The sequence below is a fragment of the Monodelphis domestica genome, chromosome 8 (genome assembly GCF_027887165.1).
Source record: "Monodelphis domestica isolate mMonDom1 chromosome 8, mMonDom1.pri, whole genome shotgun sequence".
Classification (NCBI taxonomy): domain Eukaryota; kingdom Metazoa; phylum Chordata; class Mammalia; order Didelphimorphia; family Didelphidae; genus Monodelphis; species Monodelphis domestica.
The window spans coordinates 230814228-230841115 of NC_077234.1; the positions used below are offsets into that span (position 1 = coordinate 230814228).

Here is a 26888-nt window from a genome sequence, read left to right on the forward strand (position 1 = left end):
TAAGGAAAAATTGTTTTCACACCCACATGGGAATATGATTCTTGTAACTCCTAAAAACTTTATTACTATTGTTATAAGGAAGAAAGGATTAGAGCAAATTTGCAAAGGCATGAGACTAACAGGGAGAGAATTCTAGAATAGGAAAGTAAAGGAGAGACAGTTAACTGAGGTTTAGGGGTTTCTCTAGTGGCTGATACTGGCCATATGAAAAACACTATATCCTATACTACCCTGATTCCCTATCCTGTCTTTCTGTCTTGCTGCCCTGCTGCCCTGTTGCCTTGATTGTGAGACCAGGCCTAGGTCCTTTTTGGATCTATGACCTTCCCTGGACCCTATTAGGCTTACACAGACCCTTTCCTTAAAACCAACTAAGTGAGGTTTAGTTTTATTTAGCCAAGAACTGGAATTTTAGGCAGTGAGGAGAGGATTAGTATAGGAAATTCACTCTGAAGAAATCTCAGTGAAGATATATCAGATCCTGGGGTATTAATTTTAAAAAATTAGCTTTAGGTCATCCTATACCCTCCTACCTTATTCTTTTTTTTTTTTATTAAACCTATTTTCCCATTTCACTGAGTGGTCTGTGTGTGTAGTCTCAGACCAACCTTTGCCTAACTGGGTTTTGTTGGCCTTCCCAAACCACAGATAATCTTCTGATACTGGCCCAACACAATACATCTGGTCCCATTCCCAAAATCACCCTTTTATACTATTCAACCAGTTAGAAGGAGTATAAATAGAGAGAGGGCAAGATGATGAGTTGAATATGATGGGATGATTATAAAATAAAATTAAGGCATGAGAAAAAGAAACGTATTGGGAGTCAGGGGAAGGGGAGGATAAAATGGGGCAAATTCTCTCATATAAAAAAGGCATGAAAGAGTTTTTACAAAGGAGGGGTAGATGGGGAAGGTGGAGAGGGAAGAAAGTGAACTTAACTCCCCTTCAAAATTGCTCAATGAGGGAATTGGGTATAGAAACCCATCTTACCTTGCAAGAACAAAGGAGGGGAAGGAGATAAAAGAAATGATGTGGGGCTGATAGAAAAGAGGGTAAATTAGAGGAGAACATAGTCAAAGACTAAACAGGGGGAAATAGATAATAATAGTAATAGTAATAATGATAGTGCAAATTTTTTTTATAAGTCTCTCTAGTAAAATTCTCATTTTCTAAAGACAGAGGAGTGAGTCAAATATATAAAAAATACAAGTCATTTCCCATTTGATAAATGGTCAAAGTATATGAGCAGGCAGTTCTCAGATAGTAATTAAAGCTCTCTATAATCATGCAAAAAATACTCTAACTCAGTATTAATTAGAGAAATGAAAATTAAAACAACTCTATGGGTACTCCATACCTATCAGATTGGCTATTATGACAGAAAAGGAAAATGACAGAATGTGTAGGGGATATAGGAAAACTAAGATACTAATGCACTGTTGGGGGAGATGTGAACTGATTGAGCCATTCTCGAGAGTAATCTAGAAAATAATCTAGAGAATAATCTAGAAAACAAAGAGGTGAGCAATGCAATCTAGACCTATGCTCAAAGGGATATAAAACAGTACATGCCCTTTGACTCAGGAATACTATTACTGGTTTTTATATTCCCAAGAGATAAAAAACAAAAAGGGGAAAGGCATATGTACAAAAATATTGAAAGCATCTCTTCATGTGGGGGCAAAGAATTGGAAAATGAGGAGATACCTATCAATTGTGGAATAGTTGAGTAAGTTATAGTATATGATTGTAATGGAATACGACAGTGCTATAAATGATAAGCAGGAGGAGCTCAGAAAAATCTGGAAAGAATTACATGAACTGAAGCAGAATGAAATAAGCAGAACCAGGAGAACATTGTACACAGTGAAAGGAATACTATATAATGTACTACTGTAAAGAACTTGGTTATTCTCAGCAATACAATGGTCCAAAACTATCTCAAAGGACTCATACTAAAAAATGTCATCTGCTTCTAAAGAAAAATAATTGATAAGAGTCTGAATCTAGACCAAAGCAAACTTTTTTCTTTTTTTCTTAATTTTTTTGTTAGGGTTTCCTTCCACAAAAGGATTAATATGGGAAAATGTTTTACATGATTACAAGTGTAAAAAATTCCTTACCATCTCAATGGGGGAGAGGGTTGAAAGGGTGGACAGGGAGGGAGGGAGAGAATTCAAGCCTCAATATTCTATGAAAAATGTTGGAAACTTCTTAAAAGTAATTATGGGGAAAATAAAATAAAAATTAAAAAAAGAAATATATTATAAGGGGAAAATAGCATAAATTACTTAAAAGGAAACAGAGTATAGGAAATCACATGATTGATCAAGTTCATTTGATTTGTATAAGTTCTAGCTACCTGTTTCTCTTTACCTTTAGCTGTTTTTGATTATGTAACTGTTCCCCTCAAGTTGAATCCTGTAAGATTAATAAAAGGTTTACTGTTCACTCTATAAAGGTACAATACAAATTTACTATTTTGTAATGTTATTACACTCTTTCCTTTTATCCAACAAATTTGCCTCTACCCTACCCTGATTTACCAACTAAAGCTTTCATCCTAATTCTGAAATATTCATGAATTGTTGCCATGATTTATCTTTTATCCTAAATACAGTGCATAAACTGGTATAGAGTGAGACAGAGCATAACTGTGACTCTACACAGGTTCTGATTTTGCCTTGAAACTTTTAAGCTGATGAAATACCCCAGATAGTTCTTTTGAAACTCTCATTTTTACCTGATACAAGAGAAATACATAAGATATAAAATGGGAAGTCTCAGCACCCTCATTATGGAAGAAAGGACATCTGGATTTCTATAACTCAAAATTTAGAAGTGGGAAAAGAGTCATAAAGGAAGCAATATGTAGACAAGTGACAGAACAACCAAGATTGGGAGGGAAATGAACTAAGTGTCTAATGAGAGGTAGGATGTGAATGGAGGAAAGCCAAATCAGTCACAGATGATCATAGGCATTAGTGCTTGCCAGTGGAGGGGAACAAAAGACAAGACAAGGAAATAAGGTCAATATGAAATCATATTGACAGGATCCAGTTACAAGAAATGAAGGAGAGCAGAAATTCATCCTGAGATAACTCATGATAGGAGTCAGAGACTCTGGAAACCGTCAAGGTTTATTAAGTTGGGGAGAATGAAGGCAGAAAAGTAGGGAACAAAGTAAGATTTTTTTTCAGTTTTCCTCTTACCTCAATGTAAATTTTGTTTGGTGTTTTTAAAAGCTGGGCCAACTAGAACCTTTGAAAGTCACTTACCCTGTTCCCATTTTGTGTAGGAGAAAGAAGATTCTTTGTCCCTAACATATAGGGCAGCTAGGTGGTACAGTGGATACAATGTTGTGTCTGGAATCAGGAAGATTCTTCTTCCTGAATTCAATTCTGACCTCAGACACTTACTGTGACTTTCTGCTCTGGTCTCAAGCCACTTAAACCTGTTTGCCTCAGTTCCCTTTTCTCTAAAATGATCTGAAGACGGAAATGACAAACCCCTACAGTTATCTCTACCAAGAAATGTCCAAACAGGGTCACAAAGTTGGACATGCCTGAAAAATAACTGAAAAATAGCAGAAATTTTTGATGTCCTTAGCTTCCCTAAATAAAAGACTCATTGCTTCTATCATACAGTATTCCCTCTGATGAGAAGCAGCATGGTGTAGTGAACAATCAATGGAATTAAAATCAGAATTTATGGATCCAAGGCCTAGATCTGCCCCTAACTAACTTTATCTCTCTGAGCCTCAATTTCCTCATCTGCAAAATAGGAAGGTTGAACTAAATTACACAATTATTCAATCAACATCATTAAGAGCTTAGCAGAGTACTTACCACATGGTAGGTACTTAATAAATATTTAATGATTGATTATTTAGGTACTTAATATGCATGAAAGCCCTTGAGAACATGAATTTGAGGTAAAATAACACAATTTCTGGCTCAAGGAGTGTTTATCATCTGCTATGGATTCCATTCAAACACTCCCTATTGTCCCTTACCTTCTGTCTTAGAAACAATATTGGGTATTGGCTCCAAGGCAGAAGAGTGGTAAGGACTAAGCAATGGGGGTCAAGTGACTTGCCCAGAGTCACACAGCTGGGAAATGTCTGAGTCCAGATTTGAACCCAGGAACTCCTATCTCTAGGCCTGGCTCTCAATCCACTGGAGCCAACCAGCTGTCCCTTCCCTATTGTCTTAAGGAACAGACTTTCATTCATCCTTTCTACTCTGTCACCCACTGACTTTCTTTTTTACTACTAAAAGTAATAGTGATAACTGTCATTAATGATCTCTTAATCACCAAATCCAATGATCTTTTCTAAGTTTCCTTGATCTCTCTCTGTAGCCTATAACTCTATTGACCTCTCCTTATGTATGGGATTCTCTCCCTTCCTCTGGTTTCAGAGATACAAAATACACACACACACACACACACACACACACACACACACACACCCCTAATCTTCTAACTTTTGCTCTACTGCTAATACCATTCCCTTGGTGGCTCCTTGTCTTCTTCCTCAATGTCTTTAAAAAAATAAAACACTTACCTTCCATCTTAGAATCAATACCATGTACTAGTTCTAAGGCAGAAGAACAGTTAGATCTAAGCATTGGGGGTTAAATGGCTTGCCTGAGATCATTCAGCTAGGAAGTAGCTGAAGCCAGATTTGAACTCTAGTCTCTAGGTCTGGCTCTCAATCCACTGTGCACCTAGCTGCCCCTCTTCCTAAAAGTCTTAAGTGGGTGGGTGCTCCAAGATCCCAGTCTACAGTTTCATCTCACTTCATGCTTTATTTTCTTCAGACTTTCTACTTTGTCAGTGTTAACTAACAAGGTTAAGCAGTCTGATTCCAAAAGTCTTGATCTTTCTTTTCAAGCTTCAAACTCCATCAAAAACTTTCTATAGAATTTCTCAACCTATGATGCTCCCACAAGCACTTCATAGCCAAAGTGTCCAAAGCCAAGTTTGTATCTCCCTAAACCTGGTTTTCTTCCTAACTTCACTATTGCTGTCTATACTACCATCATTTACCTAGTCTCCCATGATTAAAACTTTTAGGTTATCATTTACTTCACTTTCTCTTACTTCACATATATTATCAGTTAATCATACCTCTATGATATCTCTTTCCCCTCTCCCCTCTCTTTCCTTCTTTTTTCCTTTCCTTTCCTTTCCCTTTCTTTTCCATTCCTTCCCCTCCCTTTATCCTTTTCACCTTTCTCCCCTTCTATTAATCTAATAAACCCTAACTACTCAATCCCTCTATAAATAATAATCTCTTCCATGAAATCTCATAACATTTAAAATCATAACATGTACTTCTGCCAAAAGCAGAGCAACTAATAATTTGTTGGCTTGCTCTAATAATGTTATCCTTCGAAAAGTGAAGAAACAAACAGGAAGCATGGAGAACTGTTCATCTGGATATGGTTCTCATCAACAAAGAAGAAAAGGTTATAACATAGAAATTATGGAACTTTGGGGGAAGGGGGAATATAAACTAAGTATGTGTAATAGTAGAATGCTGGACCTTGTGTGACATGTGTCCCAAATTTTTTTTTTGGAAAATTTTATTTAGTCAATTTAGAACATTATTCCTTGGTTATAAGAATCATATTTCTTCCCTCCCCCCATACATTCCTGTAGCCAACGCGCAATTCCACTGGGTTTTACATTTGTCTTTGATCAAAACCTATTTCCATGTTGTTGATATTTGCACTAGGATGTTTATTTAGAGTCTATATCCCCAACCATATCCCCATCGACCCATGTAATCAAGCAGTTGTTTTTCTTCAGTGTCTCTGCTCCCACAGTTTTTCTTCTGAATGTGGATAGTGTTTTTTTCTTGTAGATTCCTCCGAGTTGTTCAGGATCACTGCATTGTCACTAATGGAAAAGTCCATTACATTCGATTGTACCACAGTGTATCAGTCTCCATGTACAATGTTTTCCTGGTTCTGCTCCTCTCACTCTGCATCACTTCCTGGAGGTTGTTCCAGTCCCAATGGAATTCTTCCACTTTATTAATCCTTTGAGCACAATAATATTCCATCACCAACATATACCACAATTTGTTCATCCATTCCCCAATCAAAGGGCATCCCCTCATTTTCCAATTTTTGGCCACCACAAAGAGTACAGCTATGAATATTCTTGTACAGGTCTTTTCCCTCATTATCTCATTGGGGTACAAACACAGCAGTGCTATGACTGGATCAAAGGGCAGATAGTCTTCTACCATGCTTTGGGCATAGTTCCAAATTGACCTCCAGAATGTTTGGATCAATTCACAACTTCACTGGCAGTGCATTAATGTCCCAACTTTACCACATCCCCTCCAGCATTCATTACTTTCCTTTGCTGTCATGTTAGCCAATTTGTTATGTGTGAGGTGATACTTCAGAGTTGCTTTGATGTGCATCTCTCTGATTATAAGAGATTTAGAACACTTTTTCATGTGCTTATTAATAGTTTTTATTTCTTTATCTGAAAATTGCCTATTAGTGTCCGATTGGAGAATGGCTTGATTTTTTTTTTTGTAAAATTGAGTTAACTCTTTATAAATTTGAGTAATTAGACCTTTGTCAGAGGATTTTGTTATGAAGATTTTTCCCCAGTTTGTTGCTTCCCTTCTAATTTTGGTTGTTTTGGTTTTGTTTGTACAAAACCTTTTTAATTTAATGCAATCAAAATTATTTATTTTACATTTTGGGATTTTTTCTAACTCTTGCTTGGTCTTAAAATCTTTCCTTTCCCAAAGATCTGACATGTATACTATTCTGTGTTCACCTAATTTACTTATAGTTTCCTTCTTTATATTCAAGTCATTCTCCCATTCTGAGTTTATCCTGGTATAGGGTGTGAGATGTTGACCCAAACCTAATCTCTCCCATACTGACTTCCAATTTTCCCAGCAATTTTTATTAAATAGTGGATTTTGATCCCAAAAGCCGCAATCTTTGGGCTTATCATGTGCAATCTTGCTGAGGTCACTTACCCCAAATCCATTCCACTGATCCTCCCTTCTGTCTCTTAGCCAGTACCAAATTATTTTGATGACCACTGCTTTATAGTATAGTTTGATATCTAGGACTGCAAAGTCATCTTCGTTTGCATTTTTTTCATTATTTCCCTGGATATCCTTGATCTTTTGTTCTTCCAAATGAACTTTGTTATGTTTTTTTCTAATTCAGTAAAAAAGTTTTTTGGTAGTTCAATGGGCATGGTACTAAATAAGTAAATTAATTTGGGTAGGATTGTCATTTTTATTATGTTAGCTCATCCTACCCATGAACAATCAATGTTTCTCCAATTGTTTAGATCTAGTTTTAATTGTATGGAGAGTGTTTTGTAGTTGTGTTCATATAGTTCCTGTGTTTGTCTCGGCAGATAGATTCCTAAATATTTTATATTATCTAGGGTGATTTTAAATGGAATTTCTCTTTCTAATTCTTGCTGCTAAAATGTGTTAGAGATATATAGAAATGCTGATGACTTGTGTGGGTTTATTTTGTATCCTGCAACTTTACTAAAGTTGTTGATTATTTCCACTAGTTTTTTAGTTGATTCTCTAGGATTCTTTAAGTAGACCATCATATCATATGCAAAGAGTGATAGCTTGGTCTCCTCATTGCCTATTTTAATATCTTCAATTTCTTTTTCTTCTCTAATAGCTACTGCTAGTGTTTCTAGTACAATGTTAAATAATAGAGGTGATAATAGGCATCCTTGTTTCACTCCTGATCTTATTGGGAAGGCTTCTAGTTTATCCCCATTGCAGATAATGTTGGCTGATGGTTTTAGATAGATACTGTTTATTATTTTTAGGAAAGGCCCTTCTATTCCTATGCTTTCTAGTGTTTTCAATAGCAATGAGTGTTGTATTTTGTCGAAGGCTTTTTCTGCGTCTATTGAGATAATCATGTGATTTTTGTCGGTTTGCTTGTTAATATGGTCAATTATGTGGACGGCTTTCCTAGTATTGAACCATCCTTGTATTCCTGGTATAAATCCTACCTGGTCATAATGAATAATGTGTGCTGGGGTACCACAGTCCTAATTGTTTATTGCCTCAGTTTGTTCACTACATCTAGATCCATCCTAGGGAGAAGACCATGCTCTATGTACTAAAGTCTTTGAAAAAGATGGAGGATTATTCTAGAGATATATAGATGAGAGCAGCAAGGATATAAGTATGAGAAAGTTCCATGAGGTCACTGAAAAGTAGTGTTAGAGGAATAGTTTGGGAATAACAATGGCAAAAGAAAAAAAGACTCTGGTTCCTCATAGGTGAAGTGGGAGTAATAACAGCACCTATCTCACAAGTTTTTATTAAAATCAAATGCGAAAATATGCACAAAGCACTTTGCAAACCTTAAGACATTACACAAAGATTAACAGTTGTTATTAATACTATTATTAATTCAAAGAGTATGTTGCATTTGCCAACGTTGTAAAGGATGGTCAGGAATTCAGCAGATAAGGTGGGGAAGAGATCACATTTCAGGTACAAGAAAACAAATCAAAAAGTGTGTTTATGAAATGTACTTACCAACGGCAGAAGTAGTATCCAAAAGAAAGAGGGCTGGCAGAGGTGTGATTTCCTTATGTTTTTGATTAAAGAAAGCATGTGAAAGAAACATTGGCCCCAAAATTTGAGGATGTTCACCTTTTGGGGAGTCTGTTGAAAATAAGGACATAAGCTCTAAAGAACACAATGGGCTGTGAGATGAGGCTTGTTATACATTATCACCCTTCATATACTCTAAGGTCCCGTCTATTTGGCTTATTTATTATGTCTCACACATAACATCACAACTCCTCTCTGTCTTTCATGCCTTGAATGTACACTCTCCTCCTTTTAAGTGTCCTTCAAAGCTCAATCCCAATAAGATCTTTCCTGATATACACAAATGCTTGTGTCTCTTTTCTATCCCCATGTCCTTGTATTTAGATGGATAGATATTATTTCCCTCAAAGAATGCAAACTTCAGATTAGGATTGTTTCATGTTTACTGTAATATCTTTAGAGTCTAACACAATGCCTAACTAAAGTGACTAATTAATACTTAATGATTAAGTGAAGGAGATGGAGAAACAGTTTCTCCTCAAGGAGTAGGTGTCAGGGTTCAAGAGGAAATAAAATAGAATGCTACATAGCATCATAGGATGACAGATTTAGAGCTGAAATGGATCTCAGAGTCCATCAAGTTCAGTCCTTCATTTTATTTATGAAGCACTGAGACACAGAAAAGTTAGATGATTTATCCAAGCTCGCACAGCTAGTAAGTATTTAAAGTAGGATTCAAATTAAAATATTTCTGATTCCAACACTCTCCACTATACTACTTGCCTAAATACCAATCTGCCTAAATAGAGAGAGCAAATAATCTGGATGAAGGAACCAGTCAGTACAGGAAGACAGACTGTTCCAAACATTTGTACTACAAGATCTTCACCAATAAAGCACTTATTTAGCCTATCTTTTCCCAGGATTCACATTCGAATTTCTGATTTTGATGTCTTCGACAAAGCATCTGCTGTTAAAAGGGAATTTTGGAGAAACTCTGGAAAGGAGGGTTTGAGGTTAGTTTGATTGTGTTAGTGAATAAAACCCCTTCTCAAGGGTTTTCCCCCTAATGGGGCTGAGAGTTGATGGCTGCCCTCTGTCCCCTTACTAATATGATGAAGACACAGATAAGCAGAGGGCTCTACCAGATTTGACACACCATAGGAATAGAGATTGACTTGTGTTTAGGAATTTCATGAAATCTAAACTTCCTGTTTATACCACTCTGATAAACCCCCAACAGAGGAAGACTAATACTGGTTAAATCAGGACTTTTGCTTTATGCCTGATTCTCTTAGAGATCTTCCCCTAAAGCCAACTACACCCTCCAACCCTTTATCACTTCACTTCAATGATCTGACTGCTATTGTATAAATACTTTTTTTTAATTTGGAAAGGATAATTATGATGAGGATAGGTAAGAGGTTAAAACAGGAGTCTAGTCCCTCAGCTAATGGTCCAGACTGGAAATGAGTCCCCCAGCTTTGGCTACCAGCCAGGACCAGTCTAGAAACCATTCTTCCTTCTATCCCGCTTAAGCTGGCTATCCTGAACTAATGTTAAAGTAGTAGCATAAGTCTTTGAGATAAGCTGATATAGAGGAAGATGTTCTTATCTTCAGGACTGACACACAGCTCACTCATCCTCTAGGGAAAATCCCTCTTGGGCCAAGTTGAAATGTCCAGTCAGTTCACTTAGATCTTGATAAGATAAAGATCAGGAACTGTTCACAGACACTCAGGGTGTTGGGGTCAATTGGGAAATCTTCTAGGAAATTGATGGGATTCAAAATTCAGAGATCAGGATAAGCTGTTTACCCTCCAAGGCTCAGAACTGAACCCCTGTCCTTTGGTGATTTCTCAGAAATCCCCTCTCTCCAACATTCTGACTCCCTGTCTGTCAATCATGCTTCTTTCAGTGTTCTATTTCCACTCTGTATCAAAATCTCCTCTCAATACTGACAAGGTTTTAACCTCTGTGTGTTGTGCTGCTCATTCTCCTTAATTACGGTAGCAGTTCTTATGGATGAGGGGTGTGGAATGGAACAGAAAGAGCTAGAACAGGGAGCCACTTATATGGGGATCTTCGCAAAATAGCCTCTCTTGGTTCTTATGACCAAAATCATACATGTACAAAATGATTGACCACAGTAAAGGAGGTCATGACACAGAGCTTTTCTATGCTTGAAGCTAAGAATACTATCTAGGGATCCAATCTACAATCCTTTCCTCATTAACACTCTAACCATCTGAAGGAATGGGCTCAAACAGACATGGTAATCAAGTTGATTAAAAATACTAGTGCTTTGCTATCCTAAAGAGTCTTTAAAAAAAAAGAAAAGAAAAAAGGATCCATGTATTTTTTTTAAATGTAACAGCTCTTTTTGTATCAGTAAGGGACTAAAAACTAATGGGATTTGTAATACAGGGATTAAGGGGAAGGAATAAGGATGATGAGGAAAGAGAGGGATTGGGGTTGAGAGGGTAAAGAGATTGTTCTTACCTTCCCTTCCTTCTGGGGGGAGATAGCCAAGTCCTGTCTCCTTGAAAGAGGGATTATGTCTCCTCAGAGAATGTTTCTGGGAGATGGAGGACAAGAGACTAGAGGGAGAAGCCTTAGTAATATGACACATTGCTCCCCTTGATCTATTCTTGAAAGCCTAGATGAATTCTTATGCCTGTTTTCCTCAGGGACACCAACTGTCAGTCCAGTTCAGGATCTTGGGATCTTGGGGCTACTCCACTACCAAGGAAAGATGTCTATTCCTTGGGTCTGGCAGTTTTAGATCACTGGGACCCAGAAGTTAAACCCTCTTTTTGGGGAGAGGTGTGACCCTCCCCAAATCTCCAATTCCCTTTACGAATTGTTAGAAACTGGCCCAGACCTAATTCTAGATTAACAGATGATTTATTTGGGTTCAAACAGGGAAGGAGTGGTAAGGGTATCAAGCAGGGAAATGGGTGAACAGGAAGCCCTACAACTTGTCCCCTCTGGCAAATTGGCTCTCCAAAGTCTAGAGGTTCAAGGCTTCTCAGCCTTGCTCCCTCTTCTTGCCTTGAATTTGAATGCAGGAGTCCAGGGACAGATAAGAGAGGGGAAAGGGGGGAGGGATCCTTGAAAAGGATCTCTGTGGACAGCTTTCTTCAAAGTCCCAGGCTACAAAATTCACTGATGGTTTTGATTGCTGTTATTGAGAGTTGAGTGAAAGATATCCAGGGGTTTAGAAAGAGACAGTTGATCTCCAGAGACACAGGCTTCTTCCCAGCCTAGGAAATCCAGCTCTCTCTCAGGCTCCCAGCTGAAAGTGAGTGGCCCCTTGGACCTCTCAGCTTCTGATTCTTTCTGGAATTTTCAGTTTTTTCTTCTTGCTCCTCCCCCACTCTCTCTTCAGCTAGTCTCTGTCAGAGACTATACTCTGCTAAAAGTGGACTATCTCTCCTCCTACCTTACAGATTCCTATCAATTGGAGAATGGGTGAACAAATTATGGCATATGAACATAATGATATATTACTATGCCATAAGAAATTATGAAAGTGGTTTTAATGGAAGCTAAGAAAACTTGCATGAACTGAGGAAGAGTAAAGAAAACAAAAATGGGAAAACAATTTATAAAATATCAACAACATAATGACTAACATCTTTGAAAGACTTAGGAACTTTGATCAGTTCAATAATTTAGCATGAAGTAAGAAGAATCATTATGAAACATGTTACTCTCCTCCTGACAGAGAAGTAATGGATTCGAGGTACATATGAGACTTTTTTTGGGTGACATGACCAATAGGAAATTTTGTTTTATTTGATTATGCATGTTTGTTACAAGTTTTTGTTTTCATATGGTAATGAGATGAATAGGAAAATACTTTGTTGAAAAGAATAAAATTTGGTTTTGAAAAAGTAAAAATAAATGAAAGTTGTTCTTGATTAATTAGAGGCTTTTTAATTCCCTGCTATATGTTTTGAATGAAGTTATTTTGCTTGGTATTTTTACACAAATAATCTCTTTATATCCCTCTAGTTATACCTAGTAACAGTCAGATACGCTAGATTTCCCCAAGTAGGATACTATGATGAAGGTAAAACGTGATCCATACTCATCAAGAGAAATTATACTAATAAGATTGTGGCCTAAATGTCTGCCAGAATGCTTTCCAAATAAAAGGGAATATAAATCTTTCCTGATGGTTAATGTAGAATATTAATGTTCCCTAGAAGAATCCAGTTCACGAGATGGAGGGATTTATTGCAGATTTGCTAACATTGATTTTCCTCTCATGTTTTCAGCTCTCTAATTCCATGCATTTTGCATAAGCATCTGTCTATCCCAGGCCTTAAAGTAACTCTATAACTGATTGCATCTCTTCTAAAAACAGTGGAAATACAAAGTCTCCTTGATGATTTACCCCAGGTTCCTATTGTGCTCAAGTCTTATGAAAGCATAACTCGGAAAGGTTTATTCTATAAATTAGAAATAATACCTCCTGAGGGAAGGAAAAGACATAGCAGAATGAAAAACATTTCCTGTGAAAGGAGTGCTTTTAGATGGGACAGAGGCAAACTGAATGATTACTGCTGACTGGTTCCTTACCAAAAATCCCCATTGGGGAGAACTAAATTGAAACAATCTTTTGGAGAAAAAATGGACCACTCTACTTTTTTAAATTTTGCAATATTATCACAATAACCATGCCCAGACCTAAAGAATAAATATTTACCTACATCTGTATCATCTTACTCACCTTCAATGAACAGTCCTTGAAAAATACTAAGAGAATTTACATTTAATTATTGAAATGACTGAAAAGAAAGATTAAACTATCTTGTTGCTATGTCCTTGTATATTTACTGAGCTTATGATTCAAAGTTCCTGGAGACCAATTTCGTACTCTGATCATATCTTTTGACCTTGAAAGACTATTTACTGCCTATATATCACCTTTCACATTATTATCTAGGTGTTTTGACAAGCGTACTCTGACAGCTTTGTTTATTGAAGTTCTCTATTAACATGAGGAGCCAGATTCAATAAACCAATTTTGGGGGAGCCTACATGACTTAGAGCAATGCTATGTGATGCAATATGAAAAATGTACTGACTTTGATCTCTGCTATAAATCTTCAAGGGAGGAAACATGACTCAGTGGGTTGGCAGGATAGAAACTTGGGGACAGTGAGTTCTCATCTTGCTTCTCTCTTAGCAGTTTGCAATGCAGCTCTGGGGAAGTCATTTAACTTTAGTTCAAACAATGTCCCATTCCTCATCTATAAAAAGGAATAAAGGAAAATTTCTTAACTTGGATGAGCAATGACAATCAAATGTAAACAAAAGAGATTTTATCCTGCCTAGTTGAAAATTAAAAAGGCTGGAGCAATAGATTATGGTCTAGTAAATCTATGCCAGATTGTAATTCCACAAGCAATGTATGAGTGTACGTGTTTCTCTACAATCTATGGATGAGATATAGTGCCCTCATTTAATAACTGAGAATGATTTTTATTTTGAAACTACTTCATGTGAGATGAATATGATTGTCTCCCATGGTCAATTTCTTTCTGGACCAAGTACAGAATGACAAGTGGTAAATACAATTTTTACTTAGAGTTTAACATGATAGGAAGAAGCAAGATATATATGGAATTTTAGTGGTGACAAATCCTTATTGTTCCATAGCTTCTAAGAAATGGAGTCAACATAAATGTCTATTAGGCAACAAAAATTTACTAAGTATTATGTGCCATGCACTTTGCTAAAAAAAAATGGTCCTTAACCTCAAAGGATTCAAATTTGAATGGGAAAGACAACCTGTAAATAACTATGTATATACAAGATAGAAACATTGTAAACAAAGAGTAATCTTAGGGGAAAGGCACTAGTAATGAATGCTGTGGGGAATGACAAGGAAAGACTTCTTGCAGACATTTCAACTGAGTCATGAAGAAAGTCAAAGAAGGCAGGAAGCTTTATGCATTACCAACATAAGGGACACTCAATGAAAAGGGATTGAATTGAAAGGAGTATTATGCTCAAAAAAGAGGAAGATTAGTGTTATGGTGGACCCTAGAGTATGTAGAGGGGAGTAAAGAATAAGAAGACTGGAGAAGAGTAAAGGGCTAGGTTGTGAAGGGCTTTAAAAATCATATAGGGTTTTATATTTGATGACAAAAGTAATTGATTTTATTGAGTAAAGTAATAACATGTTTATATCTGTGCTTTAGGAAAATCATTTTGCCAGCTATGTGGAGGATGGACTGGAGCAGGGAGACACTTGGCAAAGATAATCTGGAGTCATTTCCAACATGCCCAAACACTGATTTTGAAATTTTCAGTGTAAGAATTTATACCTCAGAAACATTATAAATTAGTGACTGACATTGTTTTGTTGACTTCTACATTATGAAAATGATGAAGAAAACCTTAATAATGCAGATTAAACCCCAAAGTATGTTAATACTATTTCTTTTCTCCCCCCCCCCCCCAGATGCAATTAGTGAACTTTACTAGCACATCTCTGCACTTAAGGCTCTTACAATACCACCATTAAGTTTATTTCCTAAGGTGATTAGAGAAAAAAGAAAAAGAACCTACATGTTCTAAAATATTCATAGCAGCTCTCTTTGTAGTAGCAATAAATTGGAAATTGAGGGAATGCCCATCAATTAGGGAATGGCTAGACAAATTATGACATATGATTGTGATGGAATACTATAGTGCTATAAGAGATTATTATTTTAAATGGAAAGACCTACATGAAATTATGAAGAGTGAAATAAGCAGAATCAAGATAATATATGTAGCAACAGAAATATTGTTTGAAGAATGATTTGTGTATGCCAAAAAATAATTAAATAAAAGTTAGTCTATAAATACGCATTATACTACCTATGTGGACAATGGTTAGTTTTAAATAGAAACTGTTTAAGTAAAAATATTTCTAAAATATCACCAAATTACTCCATGGTTTCAGTCACATCCAACTCTTCATGACCATTTTTGGGATTTTTCTTGGCAAAGATGCTCATTTTACAGATGAGGAAATTGAGGCAAAGAGGGTAAAGTGACTTGCACCAGAGTTATACAACTAATAAGTGACTGAGGCTTAATTTGAATTTAAGTTTTCCTGACTCTGGGCCTGGTGCTCTATCTACTGCATTGAATTAGTAATAAATTATTATATATAGTATCTCAAATTTTTAGTTCATTTTTAATCATTTAAAGGCTTTTGATTTCCAGACTGAATCATCATTAAGCTGCCAACTATAATAATACCTGAGAAAAGTCATGGGAAGCAATCTCTTATATTATCTTATTAGACCATATTTTTGGAGCCACATATAGTTTAGCACTGGCCTGCCTTAGCACCAGATATGCTAGAGATTAGTATTCCTGCTATTACCTTAGGAAGAAGGAAATCAAAGTCCAAAAATGGCAATTTATTTTTAACAACCTGTAAGAACTCTGCTAGGAGAGAGAGAGATCTTCTGCCTGCCTCAGAACTTTGCCAAAGATGTCATGGAACCCATGTCTACTTGCCTTTTGTAAAAAGGAAAAATATATTGATCTTCAGTGACAGCTGGAAGAGGAGATGATATACTGTGTAACTTAGTGCAGATTCTACAAACAAAAAGTATTAGTATGCTCGGTGCACAGTTTAATTAAGAGAACATTGGAAAGGATAGCAAAGAATTCAGTTGCACAAACAATATGCCAAAAAGGTGTAATTGGTCAGAAAAATTATTTAATTATAAAATAAAACATTATTTTGATAAATGCCTTGATTTTATTGCAATTGTGATTACTACGTATGGTGCTTTGGAATGAAGACATAGCAAAATGAATTAACTGAGTCCTTATTTAACATTTAATTAAGCTATTAAAACTTAAAACCTCACTAAGACCTTTGGGACACCTTCTATATATATATTTGGGGATGGGAGGAGGGGGTACTTTTTGGTGTGTGTGTTGGGGGGTGGGGTACAAGCTTGTAATTTTTTGGTGTAGGAAATTCACAGAAAGGAAATTCCTTCCAGTGATGGTACCCGAACTATTCAATAGCCTGCTGGTTGGCTGACCTGCCACAAATATCTAGATACTCCAGCCCACCCTCTACTCAGCTATCAAACTGATAGCTGTTTTTCCTAAAGTATCAGACTGAACAAAATCATCCCACCCCAAACTCCAATAAACTTCAGGGGCTCCCTATCACCTTCAGGATCAAATATAAACTTCTGTTTGGCTTTTATAGCTTTTCATAAACTGTACCTACCATCCCCAACAAACACACACCCTTTTCCAGTCTACTTACCCTGTCATTCAGGGAAGGTGGCCTCTTTGCTGTTCCCTCACACAATGTACTCCCTCTCCCTCTCTGAGCATATTCAGTGACTGTCTCCGCATCTCTTGGATGCTCCCTCCTCATCTCCACATCCTAGCTTCCCTACTTTCCTTCATGTCCCAGCTCAAATCTAAACTTCTTCAGAGAGCCTTTCCTTATCCCCCTATACTTAGCTACTATACCCATCAACCAGAAAGAAAACTAGATTTAGTTGTGTTCATGGTTCTCTTCATTAAAGCAAATAATGTCTTTATATTCTTTCTATCTAGGGGTAGTCCTCTTACTTGTAATCGTCCCATCCTTTCTCAGGAGTTTGTCTGCCTTCGAATATCTAGTTTTCGTCTTTATGGTCCCAGAGGATCAGAATATGTAGGAACATATGAGCAGAGAACCAAGGCGGCAGCTAGGTGGCTCAGTGAATTGAGAGTCAACCCTGAGAAATCACTTAACCTCCATTGCTTAGCTCTTACCGATCTTCTGCTTTGGAAGCATTATATAGTATTTGTTCGAAGACATAAGGTAAGGGTTTAGAAAAAGATGTTACCCAAGAAGAAATTCAATAACACAACCTATACGGACAAGGTGGTTCAGTTCACAGAGCATCGACCTCGTATCAAAAAGAGCTGGGTTCAAATGCATCCTCAGGCACTTAGTAGTTATGTGATGTTGGGCAAGTCACTCAATCTCTCTCTGCATCAGTTTCCTCACATGTAAAATACGGGAAATAATAGTACCTACCTCTAGGGTTGTTGTGAGTATAAAATGAGATCATATTTGTCAAGCACTTTGAAGACTTCAAAGGACTATATAAATCCTGGCTATTATGAAAGTAGCCCCTGAGCAGTTTTGATTATATTTTCCAGGGTATTGGCTGCATTGCACATAATAGAAGGATACTCCTGCACTCTGAGTATCAATCACACATTGAGAACAGTCTGCCTTAGTAAAGTTTAGGGTAGAAGTCAAATTCCAGAAGAGAGAGGTCCTATCTTTTTATTAAGACATACAGAATCTGGCTCTGGGGGTGGACATCATATACAGAGGTCATGGAAATGCAATGAGATAGAATATTCTTGATTTGATTTTTTTTTAAACCCTTACCTGTATTGGTTCCAAGGTAGAAGAGTGGTAAGGGCTAGGCAATGGAAATTAAGTGACTTGCCCAGGGTCACACAGCTAGGAAGTATCTGAGGTCAAATTTGAACCCAGGACCTCCCATCTCTAGGCCTGGCTCTCAATTCACTGAGCTACCCAGCCACCCCCTGATTTGATTTCTTAATACAACACAAGAGAATTTGCTAAGGGAGCTTGTCTAAAAGAGCTATAATTACTGGCCAGACCTGCAGGTGAAATCTCAAGCCCTCCTATAAAGACTAAAAGGCCAAGGGATATTGAATAATATACAAGAGAACTTGAAGACTTCATCAGATCAGGAAATGATCATGGAAGAAAAGATGGAAGATAACTAGTGTTCCATGTTGAGACCTGGAATGAGATATGATGAACTCACATATGCAGTGTGTGTGTATATATATAATATATATACCTGCAGCAGCCATGCTGTTGACCTAACTTCATCCCAATAGCCAGACAGGATTCGGACAATGCAGAGTATTTCCCTAAGGCAACTGAGAAGTGCATATCAGGTCTAGAATAATCCTATTCACCCCCCCCCAAGTTTTATAAATGACTTTGGAGAGACATAGTGTGAGACAGCGAAAATTTATTGTTCAGTCATTCAGTTATGTCCATTTCTCCATGACCCTATGGACTATAGCCCTCCAGGTCCTTCTATCCTGCACCATCTCTCAAAGTCTCTTTAAGTTCACGTTCATTGTTCCCATAACTTGACCCATCTCAACCTCTACCACTCCCTTCTTTTTTCTTTAATCTTTCCTTACATCAGGGTCTTTTCCAGTGAGTCTTGCCATTATTGCCATTATTGTGCATTGGGCAAGCATTCTTAGATGGCATGGAGCCCATTTGGTGAAAGTAGGCTGGCCCTAGTGTTACAAGCCTCTCCAAATAAAGGGAAATTTGAGTTCTTAGTATAACCCCAGAGAATTTGCTAGGTGGGGTGGGGTGTGTAGCACTATGATCATACTACTTTCATGGGTCAGTCTCAAAAAGCGAGTCAAAATACCAGGGGAAAGAGTAGTGGGTATATGTAGATCAACCAATGTCCTTTTTCATTCAACCAATGAAAAATAGAACAGATAGTTCACAGGTCAGTGCTAGATCTTCACAAGATCCAGGGATATGGCAAGAAACTGTAGTCTAAGTTCGAGAATAACAGATATAAAAACTAACTGGGGCAATGAGTGCTCAAAAAGAGAAAGTTGAAAAAAAGAATGGAGCTTTGCCTACTGATGATTTCCTTCACATTACATCATGGTAGGAATAACATACCTCCTGCTTCTGGCTAAGTTAATGAAAGAAAGCTAAGTTCTTGCATTTTTGACTCGATTTCTTTTAAGATGCATCACCATTAAGGAAACTAATGCTTATTCTAACATATAGAAATGTCACTCTGAACCCCTGAACATTTTAGAGCCAAATAAACTACTGACAAAAGCTTCATTGGAAAAGTTAGTAACAGTATTTGAATTACATTCATTCTCTTGTCATTTCTATGATTTAGAAAATTTCTCTTTCAATATGATACTGTAATGTATTACAATGTAATTTTCAACCAATTGGAATCTTCTTGGATCTTCTACACCTTCCTTTTAATCATAGCTAGTCCTGTGTTTTGCAGGGTTTACTGCTTCTCTCTACATTACTAGAACAAGGATGATATAGTTTACTTAGAAAACCCCCCAAAAGTTCTTTAGTGATATAATAGTCTTCAAATGTTATTGCTAAGGACTATCTAATCAGGTCCTTATCTTCATAGAGCTTGGCTTTTCTTTAACATAGCTCTCTTAAATAAACATTAATTTGATAATACATAGTTCTGTAACTTGGGAAAGAAACAGAGGAGCCTTTATTTTTAAATTTTCTAAGCCCATTTTTGATGATGACCTCATAATTTGGGGTGATTTCTTTGTCTCTGATCCAATTTTTTCCCCTTAGGGTCTCTACTTTGGCATAACAAATGCTATAGATAAACCCAGTGGTTATAATTACCAATATTATAGTAGTTTGTTTTATTTTTGAAATTCACATACATTTGGAAATGAAATATTATTATCTAAGAACTAACTGACTTTGTATCTAATTACTTCTCATGGTAAGGAGTTAACTAGTTAATCTCTAAATCTATGATATATAGACAGAAACTAACAGTTCATTAGCTAGTGTTTTTAATTTAAATTGATATTTCAAATTTTACACCTTGAATTTGTTTAATGAAATTGTTTTTAGTTAAAATCAGCTTATTCAGTGGTGTTTTATTTCATTTCTTTAATCAATAAGATTTCTTATAAGCCTTACAATACTGAACCTACAATAAAGCATATTTCATTACACCTTATTAAGACTCCCTTTTTTATCCCAAACTTACAGTTTACCATCCAAAGGTGACACACTTTTTTTTCCATTTTCAAAGAAAATAATATGCAGTTATGAAATGTACCCACCTAAGATATCCTTTCAGAAATTTTATTACCTAGCACGAAATGGAGAAAATATTAAACCACAGAATACCAACTTCTGAATATAATATTTTAATTAATTTTTTACTCCAGATTTATTATATTACCTAGCAAGTATCCTTCATGAGTTTTAGGACCTTAATGTGGTAAAAGATAAAGGTTTATATTGTTCACCATTAGATTCATATCAGAAACAAATACTACTAAGAATGCTTTTGGAATTGAGCATTTTCACAGTTACACAAATGCCAGAGAGCTCCAAAAAAAAAAGTCAAAACATAGTGCAAATTCCTGAAAGTCTCTGCATATCTTAATTTCTGATGCGTTAATTAAAGGAGACAACAAATATATGCATTCTGAAATAGTTTTCTTGGAAATTAAAAGTTTGAACAATAATGGTAATTTAAACCTCCAAAAACAAATTTCAGCAAGGCAAAACTCTTAGCACTATTTTTTTTTTAATTTCTTGAAACACAAAGCCACCTCTCCTCAAAATGCCTCTCCTCTCTCTCTGCTCTGTCCAGTCTCCAACAAGACTTCTGTGCCCCAAGTCGTTAAGTAGCCACTAGGGGCTTCCTATTGCCAGTCACAATCCTAACTTCCTACTCTTACCAAGTAAGACCATTCATCTGACCTTTGTAAACAGTCACTATATTGACTCAATGAAAGAATACAACTAGCCCCATCTAGCCACAATTAGCTCCCTAAACATGACACAAAGACGCGTTCGCAGAGACCCCCTTCTTCTGGGAATAAGTAGCAGGAATTAAGAAACAAAAAGGCCAACCAATGTCCCTACCTCAGATTTCCATACAACGTAAGAATGACTGCTGCTGTTGGGTGGTGGCTGTAATTTCCTCTGCTGGAGCCATCTTCGAGGAGAAGAGAAGATACTGTTGGTACTTCCACCTGGGGAGGTGAGGATGCCGGCTGTGGAAGAGGACCGTCCACTACTGTGCCCAGCTAGGAAGTAAGGCAGGTCCCAAGCCATATTCCTCTTGAGAGTGTTGCGTCCCAAGGCTGGTTCATAGTCAAAATGGAAGCTGCTTGAGGGTGACTTTTCCTGGGGGGTACTAGGGGTTGAGAAGGAAGAGCACAGAGGGCCAGGAGGTGGTAACCCCCTTCGAACTGCACCTCTAGAAGAAGAGATTGCAAGGCACTCAGCTGAAGAAAGAGAGGTACAAGGGCTGCTGTCCCCACTGTCTGCTCCCCTAATTCGGCCCAAAGCAACCCTGTTATGAATGAGACCCCCATGATCCTCATCATCCTCCTGGTCTCGGCCATAGTTGCGAATGATGGCAGGGTCTAGGCTACGGGTCTGGCGCAATCTTCTTTTGGACAAACTTTTGCCAGAGGCAGCACTGGCCCCTGGAGAGGAACAGGAAAAGACACTGTTGAGCAGGCTTTGCGCTGACATCTCGATGTTGGTGCCCCTAACCCCTTCTCCCTCTGAAGTCTAACCTCTCCCCACCTCCAGGTATACTGGAATGTTGATCAAATGGGGAAAAAAACCCGGTGGCAGAGGCTAGCAGCCTCAGGCACTCAAGGGCAGAGGTGGTAGAGTTGAGCAACGGTTCCTAACCTTTCCGGGCTACGGCCGCAGAGGCAGAGAACCCCTCAGTGTTGTCTAATCCCCCCAGCGGGGGCAGCAGCAGGAGGTTCATAACTAGCCCCAGAATAGACTCGCTTCTTGGGCAGAGGCGCAGGCGAAGGTTGTTGCTGGGGGCTTCCAAGAGTTCCCGAGGAAAAGAAACTCTGAGTCCTGGGCGTCGTCGGGAAAAGCAACAGCGGCTTCACCAGAGTAAAAGTTAAGAAGAGAAAAGGAAGAGGAGAGGGAGAAGGAGGAGGAGGAGAAAGAGGAGGAGGAGGAGGAGGAGGAGGAGAGGAGGAGGAGGTGGAGAAGGGTCGGAGGCGGCCACAGGAGTTCGTTCCCAGGGCTTCAGATCCCGCCAGCGCCACTCCCCCTCCCAACGAGGTCCTGGAGCCGCTGGCTCTCAGCAGCCCAGATGCACTTAAGCCTGTCTCCACCAAGCCCCTCCTCATAGTGCTGTGGGAGTCTGAGGGGAGGGAGAGGGGGCTGCCCTGCCCAGTGCGCTGAGTGCATTCCTCCTTGTCCTCTCCATCTGGAGACCGTAATGAGGATTTTGCCTGGGTTTGACCTAGGCGTTAGTAGAGTTGAAGCGAGCTCCGCAAGCCTCACAGCTCTCCACGGAGAGTCCAGGAGACGCAGAAGTCTCAGTCTCTACTGAGCCCTTGGTCAGCTTCTAGAGCTGTGGAGTCTCAGCTGCTTCTCACAGCACTGAAGGAGAGCACGCCAACTTTCCCTGGCTTCTCCAGAGGGACCGTAGAGTGCAGTGCACCCCAAATCGATCTGCAGGAGGGTGAGAAGTGAGAGTGAAACCTGGAGAGCTCTTTACTGTACAAAGATGGAGGTTTGCCAGGGAATGGAACAGGAATCACAGCCTACAGGGAGAGAATGCCGAGGGGATCAGGGAAGAGAAGCTACTGCCAAATGCCCCGCAAATTACTGTTCCCCTCCACCAAAGTCCGTCTTAGCTACGGAGCAGGCGCAAAGTTATTTGTGCATGCTCAATAGCTAAGGTAGGGTTTTGCTGCGAGTGGTAGGATCTCGTATTGCACCACGGGAGAAGACTGTGTGCAGCTGGGGGCTGGGAGTAGGTATAAAGCCAGAAAGAGCCTGGAGGAAAATAGAAAGCTGCAAAAGGTGGAGCAGATAACCAGGGAGCAAAGACCAAGAGAAATTGGGGGTGGGGATGAGAGGAGAGGGCACAACTTGATAACCCTACACTTCTGTGAAAGATAAGGAAAGCAGATACCTTTCTTTTTCTGTTTCCCTTCTTCCAACCCAAAGAGGGGAAAGTTTGGGAGGGAACACAATTGACAGCTTACTAGTGGGGTGTTGTTTCCCACACTACCTATTTGTTTCAGGTGTAGAGAGTTTGGGGGAGTTTTCCTTCTCTTTAGATTAACCTGCCAGGGCAATTCTTTGTTGGTTTTAATCTGGGATGGGGAAGAAGAACAAGCATTCATTTTGTGCTTGCTGTGTGTGGGGCGCTGCTTTACAAATATCTCATTCGTTACAGCAGTCTTGTAAGGTAGGTGGTTTTATTATCCCCATTTTAAAGTGTGAGAGTAACACTTAAGGATTAACTGTCTAAACTCTTCCTTTCCTGAACTCTCTACTAGCTATCTCAGCCACTTCCAAGGCTTCAGTGATCACCTCTTAAAGTATGAAGGCCAAATCTCTCTCGAGCTTCATAACTTTCCTGAGCTGCTGTCCCACATTTCTAGGACCATACAGGTTCCTCCAATAGAAAGTGGCCAAACCTCTCTACCCATCACCTTTCCTGAACCTGCTTGCTCCCCTTACCAATTTCTCTGTTTCTGTTCATGGTAACATTTCCCCAGTAACACAACCTGAAAACTCTAATTTCTTCTTTGGCTTTTCCCCTTAACTCCTTACATATTCAATCATTTGCCAGGTTCTGTGAATTTTTCCTGAAAAATATTTCTCCTCTCTTTCTGCAGCCAATGTCCCTGCATTCACTGACTCTCTCTCTCTCTCTCTCTCTCTCTCTCTCTCTCTCTCTCTCTCTCTCTCTCTCTCTCTCTCTCTCTCTCACTCACTCTTTCACTCATTCTCTCACTCTCTCTCTCTCCCTCCCTTCTCCCCTTCCTCCTCTCTTCCCAATTCATCTTTCAGTGACATGCCAAAGTAATCTTCTCTTTTCACTAGTCTTATCAGGTTCTTTGCACTGGTCTTATCAGGTCATTCCTCCCATCAAAAATCTTCAGTGGCTTCCGGTTGCCTATAAGATAAAACAAAAACTCCAGTCTGGTACTCTACTAGCTGGGCAAATTGGACTACTAGCTGCTGCCCATCTCTTCCTGCCCTCTTTTCCCCACTGTGCATTTTTCTGTTCAATAAATCTATCAATCCACAAACACTTTTTAAGCACCCACAGTGTACTAGGCCCTATGTTAGGTGCTGAGGTTAAAATGCAATAAAAATACATGGGTACAACTGTTTTATCTGACTCTTGGTTAACCCTTTTCAGGTTTTCTTGGCAAGGAAACCATTCAAATGGCTTGTCATTTCCTTTTCCAGCTCATTTTACAGATGAAGAAACTGAGGGTAACAAGGATAAGCAACTTTCCCAAGATTGCACAGTGTAAAAATAAGTTGGCAAGTTATAAAAATAAAACATTTAGATGGAAAAACTGTTCAATATAGGTTCAAAACTGTTCAGATACTTTTGATAGGTATAATCAAAAGTATCCTCAGTGATGAAGTGAAGCTCAAATGTGAACTTCCCTTCAGGGCCAGGTGCAAGGACACTAAAGAGACTTATTATAAAAATAAAATATTTATTGAAATATATAAGGATAAAGAAGGATTTCTAATTCTAAGGGATTCTAATTCCACCCAAATAAAGTCCCTGGTTCTGCAAGGAACCACTTCTCCTGTGATTCACAGGCTACACTAATCCTCCCTGATCTGACTAACCCAAATTTATACTCTCTTAAATAAAAACTACTACTATTATCCTTATAAATCTTAACTTCGCCTTCAAATTATAAAATAGCAAACGCTAGCTGGTTGAGTCTCAACAAGAATCAAGTTAGGACTCTGAGTCTGACCAGGTTTTTCTTTGGTCTTCTCAGAGTTAAACAATCTATAAAAACCACAATAGATATTCAATAGTGTTTCCCAAGTTGGGAAAGGAAAACATTGAGCTCTTTCAGGTCTTTCCCTCAGACAGAGAGAGAGAGGCAAAGATGTTACCTCCTCCAGCCCTGAAAGAGAATCTCTGAGTGTGTCTCTGCCAACTGCCAGAGAGAGTAATTGACACAGAAAAAAAACAGTTATAACTGTCAGCATTTGGAATTAGCACACTCTCTCAGCTCTGCTTCAAACTCCACTTCTTTCTCAAGCCAGTAACTCTACTTCTTATCCATAAACTAATAAAACAATACTTATTTTCTAATATTATTCTTACAATAGCTAATAAGGGTCTGAGGTTGGATTTGAACTCAATAAGAGAGTCTTCCTGATTCTAAGCCTGGCACTCAATCTACTGTGCCACTAGCTGCCTGTTATAAGCACATAAAGAATTAGAACCACTGTAAAATAATAGAAAAAAAATTTAGCCTTAGAGCTAGGACAACCTATGTTGAAGGTTCCTCTGTATCATATTGATTGTGTAACTGTGAGTGAATCCTTTCAGCACTGAAAGGACTAGTCTTCTTGATAAAATCCTCTTCTTCAGTGATTTAACTCAGGAGCCATCTCTTCCATGAAAACTTTCCCTAACTGATCCTGAAAGTAGTGAACTTCCTCTCCCTCACCAATTTCCAATCCTTATTTGACCTACCCCTCTACTCTAATCTCATTCTAAACTGCATTAAAATTGTATAGTTGTCTCATCCTTCTTCCTGATCAAAGGTGTCCAATACTGGGCACTAGTAACTTTCCACAATATGACCCAAACCAGATTAAATATGTATTGGGAAATATTTAACAAAATAAAAATGCACTAAAATATGGATAACATCACATTTTAAAACAAAGTCAATATGCAACCCATATGCAACAGTTAATGGCCCCTATTGAGTTTGACATCCCTGTTCTAGATTATAAACTACTAGAGAACAGGATTTAGGATATTTTTCTCATCTTGGAGTCTGAAACCCAATACATGTCCAAAACAAGCATATGGCAGGTTCGTAACACTTTGATAAACTGATGAATTTGTTGCCTAGTCACATAGACACATAGGGCTCAGGACTCTAGATCTTTCTCACCTTCATATTCAGTGCTATATCCACCATACCATACAGCATCTATGAGAAATGTTTATTAAATGCCTATTCTGTATAAAGTACTATGCTAGCACTTTCTATTCTCATACACTGCCTCCCAAAACTATAAAGTTGCTAGGAAAAGGCTTAAAATAAGATGATCCCTAAAAATTTAAATGGACATAGACAAGTGGTTAGAAGTTCTCTGGGATCTCAGGACCTGGCCTAAAGGGCTACTGTTTCCTAACACTGTTTTCTAACAGTGCTGAAGCATTCCTACTTCAAAGTAGCTCTTCCAAACTAGCTAATGGCATCCCAACATGTAGGTCTGATCAGAGTATTCTCCTTCAGTGTCAAATACTCCTCTCTTAGGATGTCATATCACACTGCTGTCTCAAATAGTGCTTAAGTCAGTCAGTAAACATTTATTAAAAACCTACTATATACCAGGTATTGTGCCAAGCATTGGAGATACAAAAAGAAATAATAGGCATTCCCTGCCCCAAGGGAGCTAACAATATAATGAGACTCCAATGCTTTT

At 38.2% G+C, this 26888-nt stretch overlaps 1 protein-coding gene across 1 annotated transcript in view; it reads right to left on the bottom strand.

Annotated features, from left to right (window-relative positions):
• ARHGAP6 (Rho GTPase activating protein 6) overlaps positions 1–22300 on the bottom strand; it is a 675128-nt gene extending 652828 nt beyond the window's left edge. The window contains exon 1 of the mRNA XM_016424787.2: positions 21324–22300. Coding sequence (XP_016280273.2) covers positions 21324–21941 — 618 coding nt within the window. The 5' untranslated portion in view covers positions 21942–22300. The remainder of the gene's footprint in view (positions 1–21323) is intronic.
• Positions 22301–26888: the final 4588 nt, after the last annotated feature.